Source organism: Rhincodon typus, chromosome 1 (assembly GCF_021869965.1).
Source record: "Rhincodon typus isolate 14 chromosome 1, sRhiTyp1.1, whole genome shotgun sequence".
Lineage (NCBI taxonomy): Eukaryota > Metazoa > Chordata > Chondrichthyes > Orectolobiformes > Rhincodontidae > Rhincodon > Rhincodon typus.
In genome coordinates this window covers 69607692-69628306 of record NC_063332.1, presented here as the reverse complement: position 1 = coordinate 69628306, position 20615 = coordinate 69607692, and the positions used below count along the sequence as shown (strand labels likewise).

Below are 20615 nucleotides of genomic sequence, written 5' to 3'. Positions count from 1 at the left end.
AAGAAATGATGATGTTATATTTTAAGAAGAGAATAGATCAAATCATGATTGTTAATTTCTTTATCTTAAGAGAAACTCCTGATGGGTTTGTTCTCACCTCTCTTTCTGCCACCTAAATCAGAAATAAATAAAAATAGGAAGCTTAGTTTTATACATAATTTAATTTTATAAATGTTTAATACAGAGACTTTGACATTTGGCCGTTTGCCTACATCCAAATTTAAGACTTAAATCCTCAACAGGATCACACCATGGATTGTGAATTAGTAAATATGAATAAACCAATAATGAACCAATTAAGGCATTATAAATGTTGCAGAGAACAATATACTTAATACAACTCTGACAATATTCTTTGAACTTGCCTTTCATTCCTCACATTCTTGGATGTACATTTAGGGTAAAGATTTAGTAGCATACTCAGTAATTACAGTGAATTCAGTGTAACATATATACTGTTCATTCTTAAAATGTAATTAATCTAGAACAGTAACCGTTCAAGGCTATACACATAATACACCTTTCAAAAGTGAAAAAGAAATTGAAAATGGCAGGTTTACATTACAAATATTGCAGCTTGCTGTACAGCACTGCTGGTTTTGTATGAACACAAAAGAAGCCTTGGAGATTAAAAAATCATACATCCAGTGAAAACAGTAAAATTGCTTCATTTGCAATATCGATCAGCTTTCATCTTGGATCGCCTGCAAAGCAAAACAGAGAAATTTCATTATGTATATGTAAAGATAAAAAGTAACAAGAATGTGTAATGTATCTTGAATATGCCTTTACTAATGAGGATGATGCATCCAAAATCGTAGTGAAAGAGGCAATGGCTGAGAAAATGGATGAGATAAAATTCAAGAGAAAGAGGAAGCTTTAGAAAAGTACATTATACTAAACATGATAAATTACCAAGTGTTCGGATCAGAAGCATCCAATTCTAATGAGGGATTGTGAAGGCACTGGCCATAACGTTCTAATTCTCCCTGGTTAAGGGTGATGACAGTGGACTGGAGAATTGTAAAATGTTACACTCTTGTTCAAAAAGGGTGCAAGAACAAGCTCAACGACAATAAGCCAGGCAGTTTAAACTCAGTGGTGGGGACAGATTTTATGAATGCTAATCTGTGACAAACTCAATTGAGGAAAGCTAAGAAATACAAAGCACTTTGACTAATTTAATTGATTAGCGGGTTAATGAGGACTTATAAAAGTCATTTGATGAAGTGCTACATAACAGACTTTTGAACAAGGTTTAAGACAAAGAATAAAAGGAACAATGGCAGCATAAAGTTGGCCGAGTGACAGAGAACAGAAAGTTGTGATGAACGGTTGCTTTTCGGATTAAAGAAAGATTTATAATGGGGTTCTTTAGGGATCACTATTAGGATTACTATTTTTATGATCTATATTACTCTAGATTTAGGTTGCAGGGAACAATTTTGATGTTTTCAATTAACGTAAATCTACAGAAGGAGAGCGATGGACTTGGAGAGGACAGATAGGCTCCTGGCATGGGTGAACATTTCACAGATAAAATTTAATGCCGAGAAGTGTGGAGTAAAACAAAAGGAATGATGCAAGAAAGTGCAAAACAAATGACACTGGTCTAAACCCTGGGGTATACATACATAAATCATTGAAGATGAAAGGGTAGGTGGTAGAGCGAGTGTTAAAAAGACATCTAGGATTTTAGTTTTACGAATAAAGACATAAGATACAAAAGCAAGGAAGTTATGATGAATCTACATAAAACAATGTTCCGGCCTCAACTGCAGCATTATGTCCAATTCAGGTCAATGCACTTTAGGAAAGATGTGAAGGCATTAGAGACAATGCAGAAAAGATTTATGACAATGGCTCTGGTGATGACAGTCTTCACTTATACAATATGCTGGTGAAGCTGGAACTGCTCTTCTCAGAGAAGGTTGTTAGGAGATTTGATAGCGGTGTCAAAATCGTAATGGGTCTGGACATAGTAGATAGGGGGAAACTGTCCCCTCTAGAAAAGGACACCAATGTAAGGCAACAGAACTAGTGGTGACATGAGGGAAAACATTTTTACAACAAGTAATTTGGATTTGAAATTAACTGTTTGAGATTGTAGAGAAGGCAAATTCAATTGTACCTTTCAAAATAGAACTGTTTAATTATCTGAAGAGTCAAGATTTGTAAGGCAATGAAGAAAAGGCAGGTGAGTGGAAATAACTGAGTTGCTACTGCAGGCAGGTAATGTGGACACAATGAGCCAAATGGCCTCTTTCTCTTCTGTAACCATTCCATGATACTAAGAGACTAAATGGGAAGACTTCTTCCTAGTTGCTAAATAAAACTTAAAGACATACCTGTCCAACAAGGCCTCGTGAAAAGTACCTTCTTTCCTGGCTTTTTTCAGCAGTTTACTATCCTCCACATTTACTCGAAGTTTATGGTCTTGAAAACTCTGGAATTTCTTTCTGCAGCAGAAGAATTACATTAGATACCCGAAGTAAGCCTTTAACGCAATAATCAAACAAAACAGCACGACACCATAATGTATTCAAAACTCCTTATCACCTATTTTCTCAGAACTTACATCTCTGGGTTGTTGCAATTTTTGCACCTCAATTTTTTCTTGCAAACTGCTCTAATTTTGTGAGAAGCCAAATATGATAAATTGATTTAATGATGATTGTGTACCGACAGTTATCAGGACATGCTTAGAGAATGGAAATATTTACTTCAGAAAAGCAAAGCAAACATAAACAATGATTTCAAAAGGAAACCAGTTGGACACTTGAAGGAAATAAATTTGTAGGGCTATGGTGCTGTTAATGACTATGACTCTGGGGACATATAAATGTCTGGAAAATAAAGAAGGGTTTAGATATTATCCAAGTGACTTTGCTATCAAAGCAAGTTAGGCAAAAGAGTACTGCCATCAGCATAACTTGCAAAAGCACAGAATTAGATTAGGTGCTAAGTAGCATGTCGTTTTTTATACAAAGTCAATATATGACATTAGTCAGCACTGTAAATAATGCAGTTGTGAATGGAAAGTTACAAACTGGCACTGATAAATATTGACAATGCAAAATTGTAGTGAAGTGTAAGGCTTTGGAAAGATAGATCAAATATTTCCGAAATGGAGAGAAGCTAGGAACTGAGGAGGTGCAGACACTTAGGAGTCCTTGTCAAGAAATCACTAAAAGCTAATAAACAGATGCACAGGATAAGAAGAAACACAAGCAGGAACTGGACATATAGCTTTTGAGCCTGTTCCAGTCATTCAGTAAAATTAAGGCTGAAATTCAACATCAACACCACTTTCCTGCCCTATCTCCATATCCCTAACTCTAACATTAAATATAGGCTCCACACCTTAGGAAGAACGCATTGATCTTAGAGATACTAGTGTAGATTCACCAGAATGATACTGTGGCTAAGAGCTAAAGATGAAGTTCCACGTACTAGTTCTGGGTTTCCTTGAGTATACAAGAGTTAAGGTTGAACTATTTCAGCTGTGTAAGATGAATAAAGGATTTGAAAGTATAGTTAGACTGCAATATCATCTCAGATGGTAAAGTCTAGGACAAGCAGCATCAGCTTAAAATAAGACCTCGTGATGATGTTTGGAAGTACTTCACACAAAGAGCAGTGAAAATCTGGAATGCCAGGATTCTCTCAACTTCAGAAGCTCCCGAATATTCAGAATTTCTAGATTTTGTGACAAAGATGATGATTTGGCATGGAAACATAACAGAAAATTCAGACAAATATTTTAAAAACAAACTTTCTTTCTTTCTTCAACATTATACCAAGCATAATTAAACCAGGCACACATATGTGCTGTTCCAAACTTAAGAGCAGCGGATAACTCTTTCTGCTGCAATTGTGCGATAGTCCTATAAGATTCACTAGCTCTGACACAGAAAGATTGCCTAAACAGTGTTACACTGCAAGACTGTTTCTTCAGAAACTTACAAAAAACTATTCAAACTAAGTTACACTGGGTACCTGCCACCAAAGAAATGAAGAAATCTTTCCGGGAAGGATAAAAACCTAGATCTGCCAATGAGAAGATGGTAATATGTTGCAGGTTTCCGTTCTCTTCTACTCTCAGCAATTTTAAAGAAAGTATAAATAGATGCATTTTATTTTGTGGACCACTCCAATTGCGCTCACAACCTTTGGTGTACTTACACATAATTGATTTCACATTGTTTCACGTTCCCCTTGTCTTCATCTAAAAGCTCATCTTTTTCCTTTACAACAATATCAGCACAGGAACGAATCTGTTTTAAACAAAAATACAAAATGTGGATAAAGTTTAAAAATGTACTAGTTGGACCTGGTTATCTGTATGCATTAAGAACCGCAAGCGTCATCAGTATTAGTACAGCTATTGAAATAAAAGGAGAGAGCTTAACCATGATTGTTGTAGTTGGAGTATTGCTGAAAAAAAGACACATTTTATCGAAGTTTTACATCTTATGCTCACTGGCACATTTTGCAAGAAAAGCAAGTCAAGGGGAAAACCAAATTCTGTACTACCAAGTGATAACTGTTATCACAGAATTGTTACGATGCAGAAGGAGGACATTTAACCATTGTGCCTCTACCACCTCTGCAAATGAGTAACATCACCTAATTTCAATTTCCTGCCTTTTACCCATAACCCTGAGTACTATTTTTATCCAAATAATTATCCAATACCCTCAAATAGCTCACTGAACCTGCCTCCACCACATTTCCAGGCAGTGCACTCCTTACCATAATAACTTGCAGTGTATTACATCATCCTTGCATCTTTGCACATCATTTTAAACTCCAGAGATGGTTGTGTTTAAACGGTCTTTTCTAGTTGAAAGCAAAATGAAATGCACTGGAATGCAGGATGATGTAAGTGTGTATAGGGGTCTACCCTGTGATCTGGTTTGCAATAGGGACCAACAAGCCCCTGTCTTGACTGACTGACAAAGTCAGGTGAGACTTCTAACACAAAGGAGAAGACAGCTATTCTTGTTGCTTGCTAAATCACAGATTCTCAGAAGCAATTAGATGAACAGGTTTTGTGGAAGATGATCGGTCTTCAAATGCAACAAGATCTGGACAATATCTAGGCTTGGGCCGACAAGTGGCAAGTGACATTCGCGCCACACAAATGCCAGGCTATGACCATCACCAATAAGAGATAATCTAACCACTACTCCTTGACATTCAATGGTGTTACCATCACTGAATCCCCCGCTATCAACATCCTGGAGGTTATCATTGACCAGAAACTCAACTGGACTCAACCACATAAACACAGTGGCTACAAGAGCAGGCCAGAAGCTAAGAATACTGCAGCGAGTAACTCACCTCCTGACTCCTCAAAGCCTGTCCACCGTCTACAAGGCACTAGTTAGGAGTGTGATAGAATACGCCCACTTTCTTGGATGAGTACAGCCGCAACAACACTATAGGAGCTTGACACCACCAGGACAAAGCAGCCCGCTTGATTGGCACTACATCCACAAGCATCCACTCCCTTCACCACTGACACTCAGTAGCAGCAGTGTGTACTATCCACAAGATGCACTGCAGAAATTCACCAAAGTTCCTCAGACAGCACCTTCCAAACCCATAACCACTTCCATCTAGAAGGATAAGGTCAGCAGCTATCTGGGAACACTATCACCTCCAAGTTCCTCTCCAAGCCACTCACCATCCTGACCTGGAAATATATCGTTGTTCCTTCACTGTTGCTGGGTCAAAATCCTGGAATTCCCTCTCTAATGGCATTGTGGGTCAACCTACAGCAGGTGGACTGCAGCGGTTCAAGAAGGCAGCTCACCACCACCTTCTCAAGGGCAACTAGGGATTGGCAAGAAATACTAGCCAGCCAACGCCGCCTATATCCCACAAATGAATAGAAAAAAAGACCTTGCTGTTACAGTACGCAGAAGAAAAGGACAGATTTTGTGATAACCACCAAGTGGAGGGCTAGTGAAGTCGCAACTCTTGTTCGAGAAAAGAAGGCCTGCAAATGTTACAGCCATGGAATCACTAGACAGAACCTGTAACAGAAGTCCATTTGACTGTGCTTAATGAGTGGAATGAAAATGACTTGGTTTAAAAGAACATTGGAAGATTCAGCAAGAAAGGATCGTGTTAAGAGATGGGGGGTGCTTTGGGGTTTAACTCCAGGCTACATGTCGATGGAGAGTGTGGTCGATGCTTAAATATTGTGCAGGTTTTTTCTGATCATCTTTAAATTTAAGGGGAGGATACCTTTTCTTCAGTTTATTACATTAGTTGCCTACTATGTAATGCTTAGTTGATGCTGATTTTAATTTATTTGTTACAGTAAAAGTCTCCAAATTTGGCTATGCGATTTCTGTATTGGTCACTAGACATTTATATTCTTTTAACCAATTTTGGTCTCTATGGAATCATAAGATAAATGCTGAGAAATTATTGGCATAGAAAAAAGGAGTAGCAAATCTGGAAGGAAAAAAGGATAATAATAAAAAATTAAATGAAAACGTCAAGAAAAATTAGGCAGAATTCTTAAGCAGGGAATGAGAGTCAGGATTAAGTGGTATGTTTGTGAATGTGCAAAGCATCCTAACAGAACTGAATAATCATAAACACTAGTGGCTAATCAAGGGGCACAGTACATCAATTACAACAGATTCATGGCTTTAAATTTTCCAGTTCTATTGATATCTAATATTATAAAAGCAAAGTTACTGCCACTATTTTCCAGTTTTGATGAAACGTAAAAATCTTGTAAAGTTTGCTCTCTTTCTTTCTTCTTATATTGTGCCTTATCTTTGGACTATTTCCACTATTTTCTGTTTTTATTATATACCCACATTGGAAACAACTATATCTGGACAAGTCAGGAAAAGGAACACATTGCGGGGCAATACTAATAAACGATAGAAAATAAGGAAGTTTCAGGGACTTGCCTTAAGAAGGATCTAAAATTGCACAAACACAAGGAATAGTGGTAAAATTCTCTGTGTAATGCAGACCTTTGTTCCTTTGTGCTAGGTATGACCTACTTTTATACATTGTCACTAGTTGTTGGCTAGGCCAGCATTTATTGCTCACCCCTAATTGCCCAGAGGGCAGTTAAGATTCAATCACAAGTGGCACAGGGGTAAGATTGGCAGTTTCCTTCCCTAGAGGATATTAATGAACCAGATGAGGTTTACCGACATTTGACAACAGTTTCATAAGAACTAGGAGCAGGAGTAGGCCATCTGGCCCCTCGAGCCTGCCCGCTATTTAATAAGATCATGGCTGATGGTCATCATTAAATTCTTTATTCCACATTTTCTAACTGAATTCAAATTTGCCACAATGGGATTCAACCCAGGTCTCCAGAACATTACCTAGCTCTCTGGGTTATTAGTCTAGGGACAATATACTAGGCCATTGCCTCTCCAACTAGCGGAAGGTTTTCCTCCTGATTCCGATTGACACCAGTTTTGTCAGTGCTTTTTGATGCCACTTTCAGTCAAATGCTGCCGTGATGTCAAAGGCAGTCATCCTTACTTCCCTTCTTGAGTTCAGTTTTTCTCTGCACATTGAGGTCTGCAGTTGAGTGGGCCTGGCAGAATCCAAACTGAGTTTCAGTCAGCCGGTTATTGTTGAACTAAGGCAATTTTAACCAAAGCAACCCGCATGGATACCTTTATCATTTCCTCATCTCCTGCTGTTTTGTGCTTTGCAATAATATCGCCTTCATCGTTACAAGAGATAAAGCAGCTGTTTGATGCCATCAGTGCCAGCTTCCCCTGGAAACAGAAAAGCTAGTGATTATATGTGATTTGCTTTTTAATTATAAAAATGTTTATATTTTACAGATACAATAAAAATCTGTTTGCTAAGCCATCTACTGAATAACTTCTTGAAATTGCTTTGCCACAATTCTTCAGATTTCTTTTAGTATGTTCCTCTTTAACTTAGCCTAAACACAATGTACAAATTACCTCACCGTCTTGGATAACAGTGGGGAGAAATCTTGCAATTTATACACTGAACTGATAAACCTAGACCACAGCATTTGGATAGTTAGGAGTTGCCATAATTATGCAAGTTGTTACAGTTGTAAATAAATAGTCACAAAGTTTTGATGATCTTATTCAGTGTTTCATACTCTTGTTATTTTTGACAAACTATTGTCAATTTCCAAATATCTGCATACACAAGCAACTCTACCTAAACACGACCATGGATTGCCAAAGTCTCACAACGTTTTCAATCTAACATGAAATCTGTGAAATGGAAAACAGAGTGGATGTAAAGGGATGAGTCAGCCCGTACCAAGGAATGGTGCAAAAGGGAGAACACATTTTTAGAGTTAAAGTAGTGCATCACAGGAAAGCAGGAAATTGTTTCTTTGTCTAATCACCACGTTATACATCACTAAAGCACCATAATTTTATGAATGAAATGTTAGTCACACAGCATATTATAAATTATTGTTTATATATACTACTCTGCCTGTTTAGTATTAAAACCAATAAGGGCTGCAATTTGGATGATGTAGTCATTGTGAAATACACAGCATGACACAGGCAAACTTCTGGAATTTTGATCTACTGCGTGGCTGAGTATCATCATCCAAATGCAAAACATGTTTGGAGAATTAAGCAAAACACACGTTCTAGGTACCAGAGAAAATGACAGGCCTGTGTATAGGAAACAGGCATTAGAACATGGAATGAGTACCTTTAAGTATAAGTTCAGTGTCCTTTTCCAGAATTGTTTAAATTTTATACATTTATACTTTATCTAAGGAATTTTCAGTAATTTATATCAAACAATTGACTATATTTTGGTTGTTTGGACACAGGGTTACTGTTGAGCAGTGATATTAAATTAATAAGTAGGTGGTTTAAGACAATCAGAAAATGTCCTGATTTCTTTTGAAGTATAACACATTACATACACTTTTAAACTGGGGTGTCTGATGCAAGATTTTTGATGAGAGGCAGACAGAATATTGAATGTATGGTTATGTCTCAGTGTTGCTCACTGACAACATAAAGCTTTCTGCTGCACATCATAAAGACTGAATGCTCAGTGTAACAGTGAGAGTGTGCTGTATTGCTGGTGACATCCTCCTTTTGAGATGGTAAACTGAAACCTGTTTGCCTGTTGTAGCGATTCCAGCTCAATCAAAACATCCATGGTATGACCTGAACGTGAGTGTGTAGTTTTTCCAGTGCTTTAAGAAATGTTACTTCATATTACTAAAATTCCAGATTACCTGGCCATTCATAAACAGAAAACATAAATTTTTGGATGAGAAGGGCAACTTGGCACATTTTAGATAATACATTAAGGAAGTCTTCTGCTGCAGTTCCCCAAACAGAGGCTCACTCAATATGTTAATTAATTACTCTGTGCAAAAAACATGGGGTCAGTCCGAGATTTGGCTTTTAGTTCATTGAACCAGTGATTCCATGTCATCTCTCAAATTAATTTCAAGTAGTTGTCCTAATTTAGAGTTTCCACATGTCTATTATTTTATATAACTCCATTAGATAACTTCTCATAAGCTTTCTTTAAGGCTGAAAAGTAAAACCTTCTCCAGTCTTTTCGTGTAACCTAAACCTCTAAAACAATGATCAACATTTTGGCACTTCTTGGCACTGCTTTCAGTCTAAGTTTCTTTCCCTTTTTTCTGTTAACTGTTTCTGTTAACTAGAACTTGATACTATATTGTGGTCTGACCACAGTGCTTTAGAACTTGATTTCAAATTCCTTTTATGTGTACTCTGTTTGGACTATTTATTATTTATGGAATCAAACATGATACAGTGAAGGAGGTAATTGAGTCCATCATGCCTATGCCAGTTCTTCGTAGAACAATCCAGTTAATTCAACTCTCCTGCTTTTTCCTCATGGGTCTTTCTTTCCTTCCCTTCAAACATTTAGCAATTACAACGGTGAAAGTGACTCCTAATTCTGCTTCAGGCACTGCATTCTAGATCACACCAACTTACCATATGAAAAAATTGCTATCTCATATCAATTACCTTAAATCCATTCCCCCAAGCTACTGACCCCTTGACCAAAACAACAATTTGCATTTATATGGCGCCTCTAACAAAAATAAAATGTTACAAGGTGCTCCACGGGGTGTTATTTTTAATGCTGATCTATATAAGAAAGGTATTAAGACAGCTTACCATAGGTTGTTCAAAATGGTCTGCTTTTGAAGAGATTGAAAGTAAGAAAAGGAGGGAACAAGCTCCAGAGCTAAGGGCTTGGCAGTTGAAGCTATGTCTGTCAGTCGTGGGAATGATTAAAATCAAGGATATGCAAGAGGCCTAAGTTGAGGGGCTGCAGATATCCTAGGGGTTATGAACTGGAGATGGTCACAGATATAGGGAATAGTGAGGCCTGGGAGGATTTGAAAACAAAGACAATAAATTTAAAATCAAGGCATACTTAACTAGGAGCCTATTTTACTCTAACCAAACAATTCATGATTTATATCATATTTTTCAAAATTCTCTGTTCTAAAGAAAAGGACAGTGTCTCTAGTCTTCCACATAGTCGACGTTGTTCATCCCTGCTACCACTCTAGTAAACCTTTTCCTAAAACAAAGTACCCAAAACAGAACACTATACTCCAGCTAATGCCCAACTGGTCTTTTGCATTGGCCTTCCTGATTGCTTCTTTATATTTGGGAGAAGGGAAAGAAGGAGGCAGAATATATATGGTTGTGGGAAGGGAAAGAAGGTGGCAGAATATATATGGTTGTGGGAGAATACTGACAAAATGCAATGAGTATGCAAAGGAAACTTACATCTTGGAAAATTGGCTCCCACTGTTCTCTTGATCCAATTGCATCTGATCGTCCAGTAACAACACCATCAGAATTTATGCCCATATATTTGCCATAGCCAGACTTCAGTGCTATTCTATAGTTAATAACAATGGATAATGAAAATATATTCTGCAACATTAATTTGAATTTTGACATCATTTCAATTCATATTGTTATTGCAAAAATGTTAATCAGTGGCATACAGACAAATTATAACTGTATAATTGTCTCATTACCATCTGTCAACTTGCTTTATTCGCATTGCTTTCAATGCACTATAGTAGACATAGTAACAATAAATACTTTTACTCCTGAGCAACACAATATATTTACATTCTTATGTTTCCTAACAGAAATTACAAATCTGCCAATTTGTTATAAATTTTGATTCAAAACAGTATCTATGCAAAATGTATGCACACCACAGAACAATCTATAACGCATTTATAAAGCAATACAAAAGGATTGATTGTTGATAACCGTTCGTCTCAGCAGATTGTTGAGATCACCTGTCATCAGATTTTGTTGGAAACACTTCTGTAGGGTACAATAGAATATTTTACTGGAATAAAGGCATTATAGAGATCCAACTTGTTGATACATACCATGGACTAGTTGTAAATGAGGCAAATACATGGGATAATAAAACGTAAGTCAGTGATAAAGAGTTGATAAGATCCTTCCCTACTGGAATACCGCACACAGCTCTTGCTGTCTGCTACATGTAAGAATGTTAGAAATGGTAGTAATAAACTGCAGCCTATCTGAAAGAGCTTAAAGAAGATATGATAGAAATTCCTTAAGGACATCAATGTACTGAATATGAGAAATATTTACCATGGCATGGAGAATGACATTTTAGATGTGGGAGGAGGGTGTGGTTGTTAAAGCAACGGATGAAACCCTGAAGCATGAAGATCAATCAACAGTTCAAATTTGAAAGAAGTTGGTAAATGCATAGAACAGACTGCCCAATGGGCAATCTACACTCATCACCTCAGCAATTATAAGGTGAAACAAGGCTGAATGTGGCAATTAAAAAAAGTAGGTGATATAGGCAGTGCACAGTACATCCAACTCTGCACTTTGCAGCCTGGCATATGGATCAAAATAATTTTGTTTGATACTGAACCTTCTCATCATCACAATGGCTATTTGCATTTAATACTCTGAGAATTGCACAATGGGGATACTACAAAAATGTTTTAACAAAATTATACAAATTAGCTATAATTTGTTCTTAACTTGCCATAAAACAGCTAATTCAAATGTAAATACATCACAAATACCTATTTTTTATTGTGCATTTCTAAATACATACACACAAAGCTACATTTCTGTGAATGGAATAGATTTTAGTTTGTGAGTATGAGCACAAATTATACTTTCATGGTGCCCTGCAATTATTAACATTTTTCACATTTGCAGATTAGGATAAAGAAGTACTCAAACCCTGACTAAGTCTACATAGTCTTTTTAATGCCAGTAGTCATGATTTATGAATTTCTGAAATGGTATCAGCATCCAAGATTCACTTTGACCCTGATTACCTGGTTCATAAGAGACGAATATCCACAAAAAATTCTGGGCTGCAGGAGTCAAAGCAGAGAAGGAGAGCAGATGGAATCAGTTATATTACTTTCACTTTGGATATGGTTTTAAAATTACTGCTACTTTTTCCCAGGGTGTCTGGACATGACTGTGCAGGAACAAACAGGAAGGTATATTTGTATCTATGCTTAAATCAGTAGGAAAGTAACTCCTTATGAAGGACATGAAAACACTGAACAAAGACCGATTTACAATGCGTAATTCACAAACAACATTAGTAAATATAAATTACAAAATATTATTTCCTTCTGGATAAATTAGAACATCCTATAGAATTACAAAATTGACGCACTAATGAGCTGAAATCCAGAAATTCTTGACATCACAATTTGGATTAATTTTTAGAAGGAACTTCTAGCATAATTTTGTTGATAAAACACCAAGAGGAACTTATTCGATCACAATCAGAATTCGCTGCACCAAGTAGTTTTGCATATATATTTCAGCAATGGATTGATTGAACTAATTCAGTTAATTTTAGCAAGGTTAATGAATTAGTTTTCATTCTTAATGTAACTCTCGGTTATCTGCCAACATTTGTTCCATTATGAGTAAATGAGGTGCACAGATTTCCTCCCCTTCAAACAAACAGAAAAAAAATGCAACTTGTATTGCTCACCTGGTCTCAGATAATTTGATAGCTGTTAACTGCTCTGGGGGATCAGGACTTTCATTATCCTCTGTGGAAGTGAGAAAATATCAACGCAGATTGTATTTCACAATGAGAAAGACAGTTGTTCATTTTTATCATGCAGCAAATATTGCTGAAAGAGGTAGTTACGATGACATAACTATGTTTGGTTATTTATTTTAATTACTTAAGATTCAGACATGTTGTGACATACATCTGGGACAGAGAGGGCTCAAATCTAGATCTTCTGGTTGGAGAGTTTGCTCTTTATAGAAAATATGAATAAACAGATTTCAAGTGGCACCTTTTACATCCTTAAAACACCTAAAACCACTTTACATCAGACTAGTTACTTATAAAGTGTAGTAGGCTGTACTGTGCTGTTGAACTGTGTCTAAATTAAGTGCTCAAATCCTGAAGCGTGGCTTGAATCTACAATCTTCTGAGATGGAAGACTCTAATTAGGCTAAACTAATACATACTAAATAGTTACAGTTTAAATGCATTGATCAACATATCCTGTAAACCATTTAAGAACTTTTTCAAGACACTCAGAATTAACCGAAGATTCTTTAAAACACAATCTTATTTATATGAGGTATCAGAATATGGACAATGGCCTTTCTGTTCCTTGTTCCATCGGTTTCCAAATTTAGCTGCAACAATCAAAAACTGCGTCCAGTTCTGGAGGCAGAGGAAAATCATCAATCTGTCATGCAACTTCAGATGACTGAATTCAAAGCAGCACCAATGAAAGTGTGAGTTAATATTTGCTAATTTGGTGGCTACATTTGGTGTATATTGCAGAAAAATGTAGGAGCCAAAAAGTACATTTTCAATCTATTTGACATTGTGGATTGGTTGTTCGTAAAGGATGAAAATCTAATGATCTGTGCAACATTAGTTTTATATGGCAAGTTGAAAATGTACCCCTAAATATCTTTAAAAATGTCAATTCCAGGTATCAACATAGATAGAATCATACAAACCTACCAGTTGAGCTACGATCATTTTTGTTCATTCTTCATGACAGTTTTGTTCATTGATGGAATAATATCTATAGCTCTAGCTTTTAGCAGAATGCTTTACAAATAAAAAGATCTTAAATGTAATCAGATCGACGAGAGTTTCAGCAAACAAACAAGGACTTTTTTTTTTAAACCTAATCCTGTAAATCACAAATATTGAATTTCCAGTTTCTAAAACCATAAAACATCAGATTTGTGAGAAAAGATTAACCCAGAATAAGACATTTCAGATCATGCCAACAAACCTTTATGTGGTGCTCCAAGAGTAAATAGACCATTATCCAGAGCACAGATGTAGGTGCCTGTTCCCATCTCTATTGCCACAGTGCCGGTAATTTCTCCAAAATTCCGAACTGCCCACCATCCTCCTAAAATATTTTAAAAATCTGATGAGAGTCAGAATATATTATTATTTGGAAGCTTGGGTTCTAAAGGGGAGGCAACAGTGATTTGGTTTTCTGTTCTGTGAAGGTCTGTTCTGGTTTCTTAAAAAAAACCAAAATAATGTTGAATAGTGAGCTAATAACAGCATTTCCATGAAATCATATAATTTTAGTTAACCAACTTGCAAGTGTCTTGCCTCTGCAGTTAATTGCTAAGATGTTTGCAGACTTGAGTTTTAAATCCAACAGAGAGATGCAGCCATAGAGTTAGATACCCAGACATGTTTACTCAAATGTGCTGCTAGTTTAGCATTCTCCAAAAACAGACAAAGCAGAAAGGGAGAAATTCTGAGTTGTTTAGAAGAAAACTCCAGAAACAGAAGATTGTGGATATGTCAGACAGGAAGACATCCTAGAAAGTTTTGAAGACACGAGCTTAAGGAAGCCAAGTTCAGCATTAGCAGTGAGCTGAGTTAGTAATTTGATTAGGGGTCTCAGGGAAGAAGTATTAATTGAAGAGAACAGCATTGAATGAATGCACAGAACTTTGTCAAATAGGAAACTGATCACAGTCGTGTAAGCTGAATAAGGAGTTTTAGTGTTGAGAGAAAGGGGACCCTTCATTGAGGTTTGAGTACCCGTAAAGTTATGTTGGATTAAAAAGTTTGAATCTTTCATTCCGATATTAGACTAGCAGCCTCTTATAAATTTATTCAGTGACTGACTGCCTCGGTAAACGAAGAGAGAAAATAATACTTATGGTTTATCAAGCCTTATATCACTGAGACCTGACTTGTCCAGTATACCATCAGCTCATATCATAACAACATATCAAGACAGGTTTCTAAATCAGCAACAAATGGAAAGAGCTTGAATTTGCTTAGTGCTGTGCATGACTTCACAACAACCAAAAGTATTCCACAGGCAATAATGAATTTGATCAGTATCCACTTTTGTTCCGATTGTAATTATAGCAGCCAATTTGTATATAGTAGGGTCTCACAAAAACGCAAACAGGGTTACATGCCAGTTTATCTGAAATGGTGAAGTTGGGTTGAGGGAGAACATCACTGCACTTTGAAAAGCAACACGGGATCTGCTATATCTACCTGACTGAGCAGATAAAGCCTTGGTTTAATAATGCATCAAAAATAATATATCCGTTCAAGAGCGACTACCTCTCAGCAACTCACTTAAGTGTCAGTGTGGAAAATGTGCTGAAGTCTCTCAAGTGAAGCCTGAATCCACAATATTTTGACCCAGAGGTGACAGCGCTGCCAGATGAATCAAGTTGATAGCCTATTGATGATAGGATCTTGGAAAAGCAAATTGAGACAAAGTTGAAGTTCAACCTACAGAAGGTGAGAAATTTTGCATTAAAAAGTTCAGTTGGACGTGAATGTGTTAGCTGTATAAATTATGTGCATTAGAATTTATTTTATTATTCTTTATTCCATTTGAATTGAATTCTATTTTTAAAAATGCTAAGCTTCACGGTTTTATAACAATGTTCACAAGTCTGACTCACTGTAGGATAACTACAATTGATTATAGGATAACCACCATTGAAGGATAACTGTAGGGGTCAGTGAACTACATTTCACACCAAGACACTCTGGGAGATAGCAAGCACATATTAAACAATATTTGGCAAAAATGAGAAGAGGACAGCACCAGAAAAGGAAAATATGTACTAAAGAAGGAAGGGTGAGAGAGGCAGGGAAATTAGTATTATTTATCAGTGAGGGCAGAGGTACCAAGACCCACAAATTGGTAAATGACCATGAATAGTACTACAGAGGCCCAAGTCCAACCTATGATTCAAACAAAGTATTCAAGAAATAATTGTCATTTATTTGTTTCAGGAAAAAAAAAGTAAATTCTAACTACTTTTAGAAATATTTAATTGGAATAAACTAGTGCATTAGAAAATAATAGCAGAAAATCAGTGCAATGTCAGTAACTGTTTATTAAGCTTCTGTAATATGCAATTTAGTGAACATTTGCTAAGTTAGCAGGTATTTGCACTGTTGAGGCAGACATGAACTGAACCCTAGCCAAGAACTCATTCACAGAGCAGTGTGAAGTTTTCTCAGACTTAAACCTTGTTGGTGGATAAAATGCATGAAAAACTAAAAGAGCATGAGGACACTTTATTACCAACCTCACTTACCAACAATATCAAGCACCTGTTCCTCCTCCTCTAGTTTTCTTTTCCCTTTCTTTTTCTTTTTCTTCTCACTAAAGAAAAACACATGACTGACTTGAACTCATAATCCTTATACAGAACTTGACAGCTATGACATTTGATCTCATAAGTTTCAAACACGCAAATGTAAAGTGACAGATAACGTAAGTTGTAACTGATCATTTCCCCCTGACATTGAAGAGCATTATCATTGCTGAATCTCTCATTACCAACATCCTGAGGGTTACTATTGACCAGAATTGAACTGGACCAGCTATACAGATACTCTGGCTAGAAGAGTAGGTCAGAGATTTAGAATTCTCCAACGGGTAACATACTTCTTGATTCCACTTCCTAATGTCACTGGGGTATACCACATGGTCAGCAGTGGCTTAAGACAGTGACTATCCTTTATTAAGAGAAATTAAGGCTGAACAACAAATACTGTTGACTCTCACTCACTGTTAAAAAAATTAAAAACAATGGGCTAGATTTTCCATGTTGTAATCACAGTCAGATTGCTATTCCATTTCTTTTTTATGTTGAGAAAGAGCTCTGCATTTCTGACAGGAGATTATGACCTGGGGTCCTCAGAAACACAGAACGTCCTCTAAATCTGATTGGATCCTTGCAATGGAGGATAGTTTGGGGGTGTGGGAGTGGAGCGATCAAACCATGCTCCATTTTTCACAGGAGTAGTTGCCATATTCTGTGCTTTAAATGTCCAGTATCTCAGCCAGCATCTTGGATATCCCCTGTAAGGGTTATGTATGTAAGGTCATGGAGAGATTATGGTGCGGGGAGAATAGATTGTCAGCTGGGAATGGTATAGGATGCTAGCACACTTTGTATCTGTATTTACAATAGAAAAGAATGATGTAGGTCTAGAAATCAGGAAGGATGTATGCGATATTGAAAAGAAGGGGGTATTAGTAGTTTTAACAGGCTGGAAAATGGATAAATCCCAACATCAGATGAGAACCATCCAAAGCTGGGAGGAGATTGCAAGGGCTCTGACATAAATTTTCAAATTTTCCCTGACCACAGGGGAGCCAGAGGGCTAGAAAATAGCTAGTGTCGTAATGTTATTCGAAAGGAGTAGTGGGATAAACCAGAAAACTACAGGCCAGTGAGTCTTAGATTGTACGGAAATTATTGGAAAAAATTTCTGAGGGACAGAATTAATCTGCGTGTGGAGTGGCAAGGACAAATCAATTATAGTCAGCATGGCTTTGCAAGGCTTGATATGGAGGAGCTGGTGTTAGACTGGGGTGGATAAAGTCAAAAATCACATCACCAGGTTATAGCCCAACAGGTTTATGATTGTGATTTCAAATAAACCTGTTGGACTATAACCTGGTGTCGTGTGATTTTTGACTTTGGCTTTGTAAAGGGGAGATCATGTCTAACAAATTTGAATTTTTAAAGGAGATGACTAGGTGTGTAGATGAGGGTAGTACAGTTGATGTAGTCTATATTGACTTCAGTAATGACAGACTGATTAAGAAGCTAAGAGCCCATGGGATCCAGGGCAATTTGAAAAACTGGATCAAAAGATGGTTTAGTGGCAGGATGTACCACAGAGTTTTGTGCTGGGTTTCTTGCTGATTGTTGTGTAAATTAATGACCAAGACATGTAGGAGGTAGGAGAATGTATGGTTAGTAAGTTCAGACACCTTTGTGGTAAACAGTGAGAAGAAAAGAGGACAATATAGATGGGCTGAACAGTGGCAAACGTATTTTAAACCTGAAAAGCGTGAGGTGATGCATTTTGAGAGGACTATCACGACAAGGGAGTACACATTGAAAGGCAGGATCCTAGGAAGTACACAGTATCACAGGGACCTTGGTGTGCATGTTCTGAGGGACATAGACAGGGAGAATTTTTTGCCCCTGGGACGGTTAATAACCAGGCGACACAGTTTTAAGTTAAGGAGAGGAAGTTTAGAGGGGACTTAATAAAATGTTTTCTTCCAGAGTATTGTGGGCATCTAGATCTCACTGCCTAAAAAGGTGATGGAGTGGGAACCCTCAAGACATTTAAGAATTATTTAGATAAGCACTTGAAACAATACAGCACACAACATCACAGGCCAAGTACTGGAAAATGGGATTAGGATAGATGGATGCTCGATGACAAGCAAATACATGATAGGCCAAAGGGCCTCTTTCTACTCTTCAAAGCTTTATGACTCCAGGGCACAAAGTGGGAAAGGGCCAGGAAACAGCTAAGAGTTTAAGTGGATAAAGGTTATCGGGTCAGGAGGGGGACAGAAAATGATCAGCGTTCAGAAGTTGTAAGGGATTAGAGCAAGTACAGTGACGGTGGTGGGTGTGATAGGTTGGGGATCAGTTAAATAGATACCCTGGAATTAGATTAAGTATTTAACTGTCTAAATATTCCTCGCTAATTATCACAACAATGCCTCTACTTCCCTCAAGAGACTAAAGAAATTTGGCATGTCCATAAGGACTCCTACCAATTTTCATAGATGCACCACAGAAAGCATCCTATCTGGATGCATCACAGCGTGCTATAGCAAGTGCTCTTCCAAAAACCGCAAAAACTACAGAGAGTGATGAACATGGCTCAGTCCATCCTGCAAACCAGCCTTCCATCCTTTGCCTCCATCTACTTTATACTGCCTCGGAAAAGCAACCAACATAATCAAAAGCCTCTCCCACCCGGTCATACTCTCCTCCACCCTCTTCTGTTGGGCAGAAGATATAAGGTTTGAATACACTTACGAACAGATTCAAGAACAACTTCTTGCCCGCTGTTATCAGAATTTTGAATGGACCTATCAAATGTTAATGTTGATCTCTTTCTCTATGCCTACTCTGTGCCTGTATATTCTGCACTCTGTTCTGCTCTGCTACTTTGATGCACTTTGTATGGTACGTTCTGCTTGTAGAGCATGCAAAACAACTTTTTTCACTGTATCTTGGTACATGGGACAACAATAAAATCAATCAACATAATTGCAGCATAACTCTCTGTATCCACCTATTTAATTGAATCCTTTTGGAGGGTTCCAGGCTTAGGAAATTGCTAAGAACATTTAGTTTCCCAGGTAATTCCCTCTGATGAAAGCAAAATGCAGTGAATGCTGAAAATTTGAGATAAAAATAGAAAATGCTGGATAAACACAGCACAACTCCCATCTACGCTGCAGAAACCTCTCCCAACCTGGGCATTGGAAAATCCAAGCCAATGATAGGGAACACTCCTTGAGCTGATATTTGGGGATCGGCACTTTTCTCCCTCTGATAAATATATTCACATAACTGTGTTCACTGAAGAGAATTCATGTTACCACCCATTCAGCGGCTCTCTCAATATTTCCAGTAAATACGAGCCTTCCTCTGTGAGGAAGGCTCACCGGACCCGAAACGTTAACTCTGTTTTTTTTCTTCACAGATGCTGCCAGACCTGCTGAGCTTTTCCAGCAACTTTGTTTTTGTTCCTTCCTCAGAGAGGTCATTCAGCCCATCATTTCCATGCAACAATAAACCAGTGAGTCCCACTCCCTTCTTTTGACCCTAACCCTGCAAATTTCTGCCTTTCAGGTGTTTATGCAATTCTTTTTGTTACGATCGTATTTTCCTCTCTCTAATAATAGATTTCACATCATATCCACCCCGAGTTACGACCTGCTTCAGTTCAGTTCCCTCTATCAATCTCTAGCTGTCTCTCTGATAACATCGACCTCTAATATCTACCTGTACATCAGCTCCCAACTCTTTCCCATCCCAATGTTATGTTATTATTCTGCTGTGGAGGTAAAACTCAAACCTTTTCATCCCTTTCAGCACCAGCTTCGTACTCTTCACACAGGCATATTCCGCCATCTTGGAGATGTTACCGGAAACAGCGCCTCCAGTGGACTGGAGGACTAACGCAGTTAGAGCGGCACACGCTGGACTGGAGGACTCACACCGTTAGAGCGG

The 20615-nt window shown here is 37.5% G+C and overlaps 1 protein-coding gene across 2 annotated transcripts in view; it reads right to left on the bottom strand.

Annotated features, from left to right (window-relative positions):
* Positions 1-142: 142 nt before the first annotated feature.
* Positions 143-20615, bottom strand: part of frg1 (FSHD region gene 1) — a 21363-nt gene continuing 890 nt past the window's right edge. Inside the window, exons 1-9 of one of the 2 annotated variants that reach the window (XM_048596108.1) lie at positions 20461-20615; positions 16650-16717; positions 14339-14461; positions 13054-13114; positions 10803-10917; positions 7671-7775; positions 4186-4277; positions 2349-2459; positions 143-704 (exon numbers count right to left, since the gene is read on the bottom strand). In XM_048596108.1, coding sequence (XP_048452065.1) covers positions 668-704; positions 2349-2459; positions 4186-4277; positions 7671-7775; positions 10803-10917; positions 13054-13114; positions 14339-14461; positions 16650-16717; positions 20461-20516 — 768 coding nt within the window. In that variant the 5' untranslated portion in view covers positions 20517-20615 and the 3' untranslated portion in view covers positions 143-667. The remainder of the gene's footprint in view (positions 705-2348; positions 2460-4185; positions 4278-7670; positions 7776-10802; positions 10918-13053; positions 13115-14338; positions 14462-16649; positions 16718-20460) is intronic. The other variant, XM_048596114.1, reaches the window with a different exon arrangement.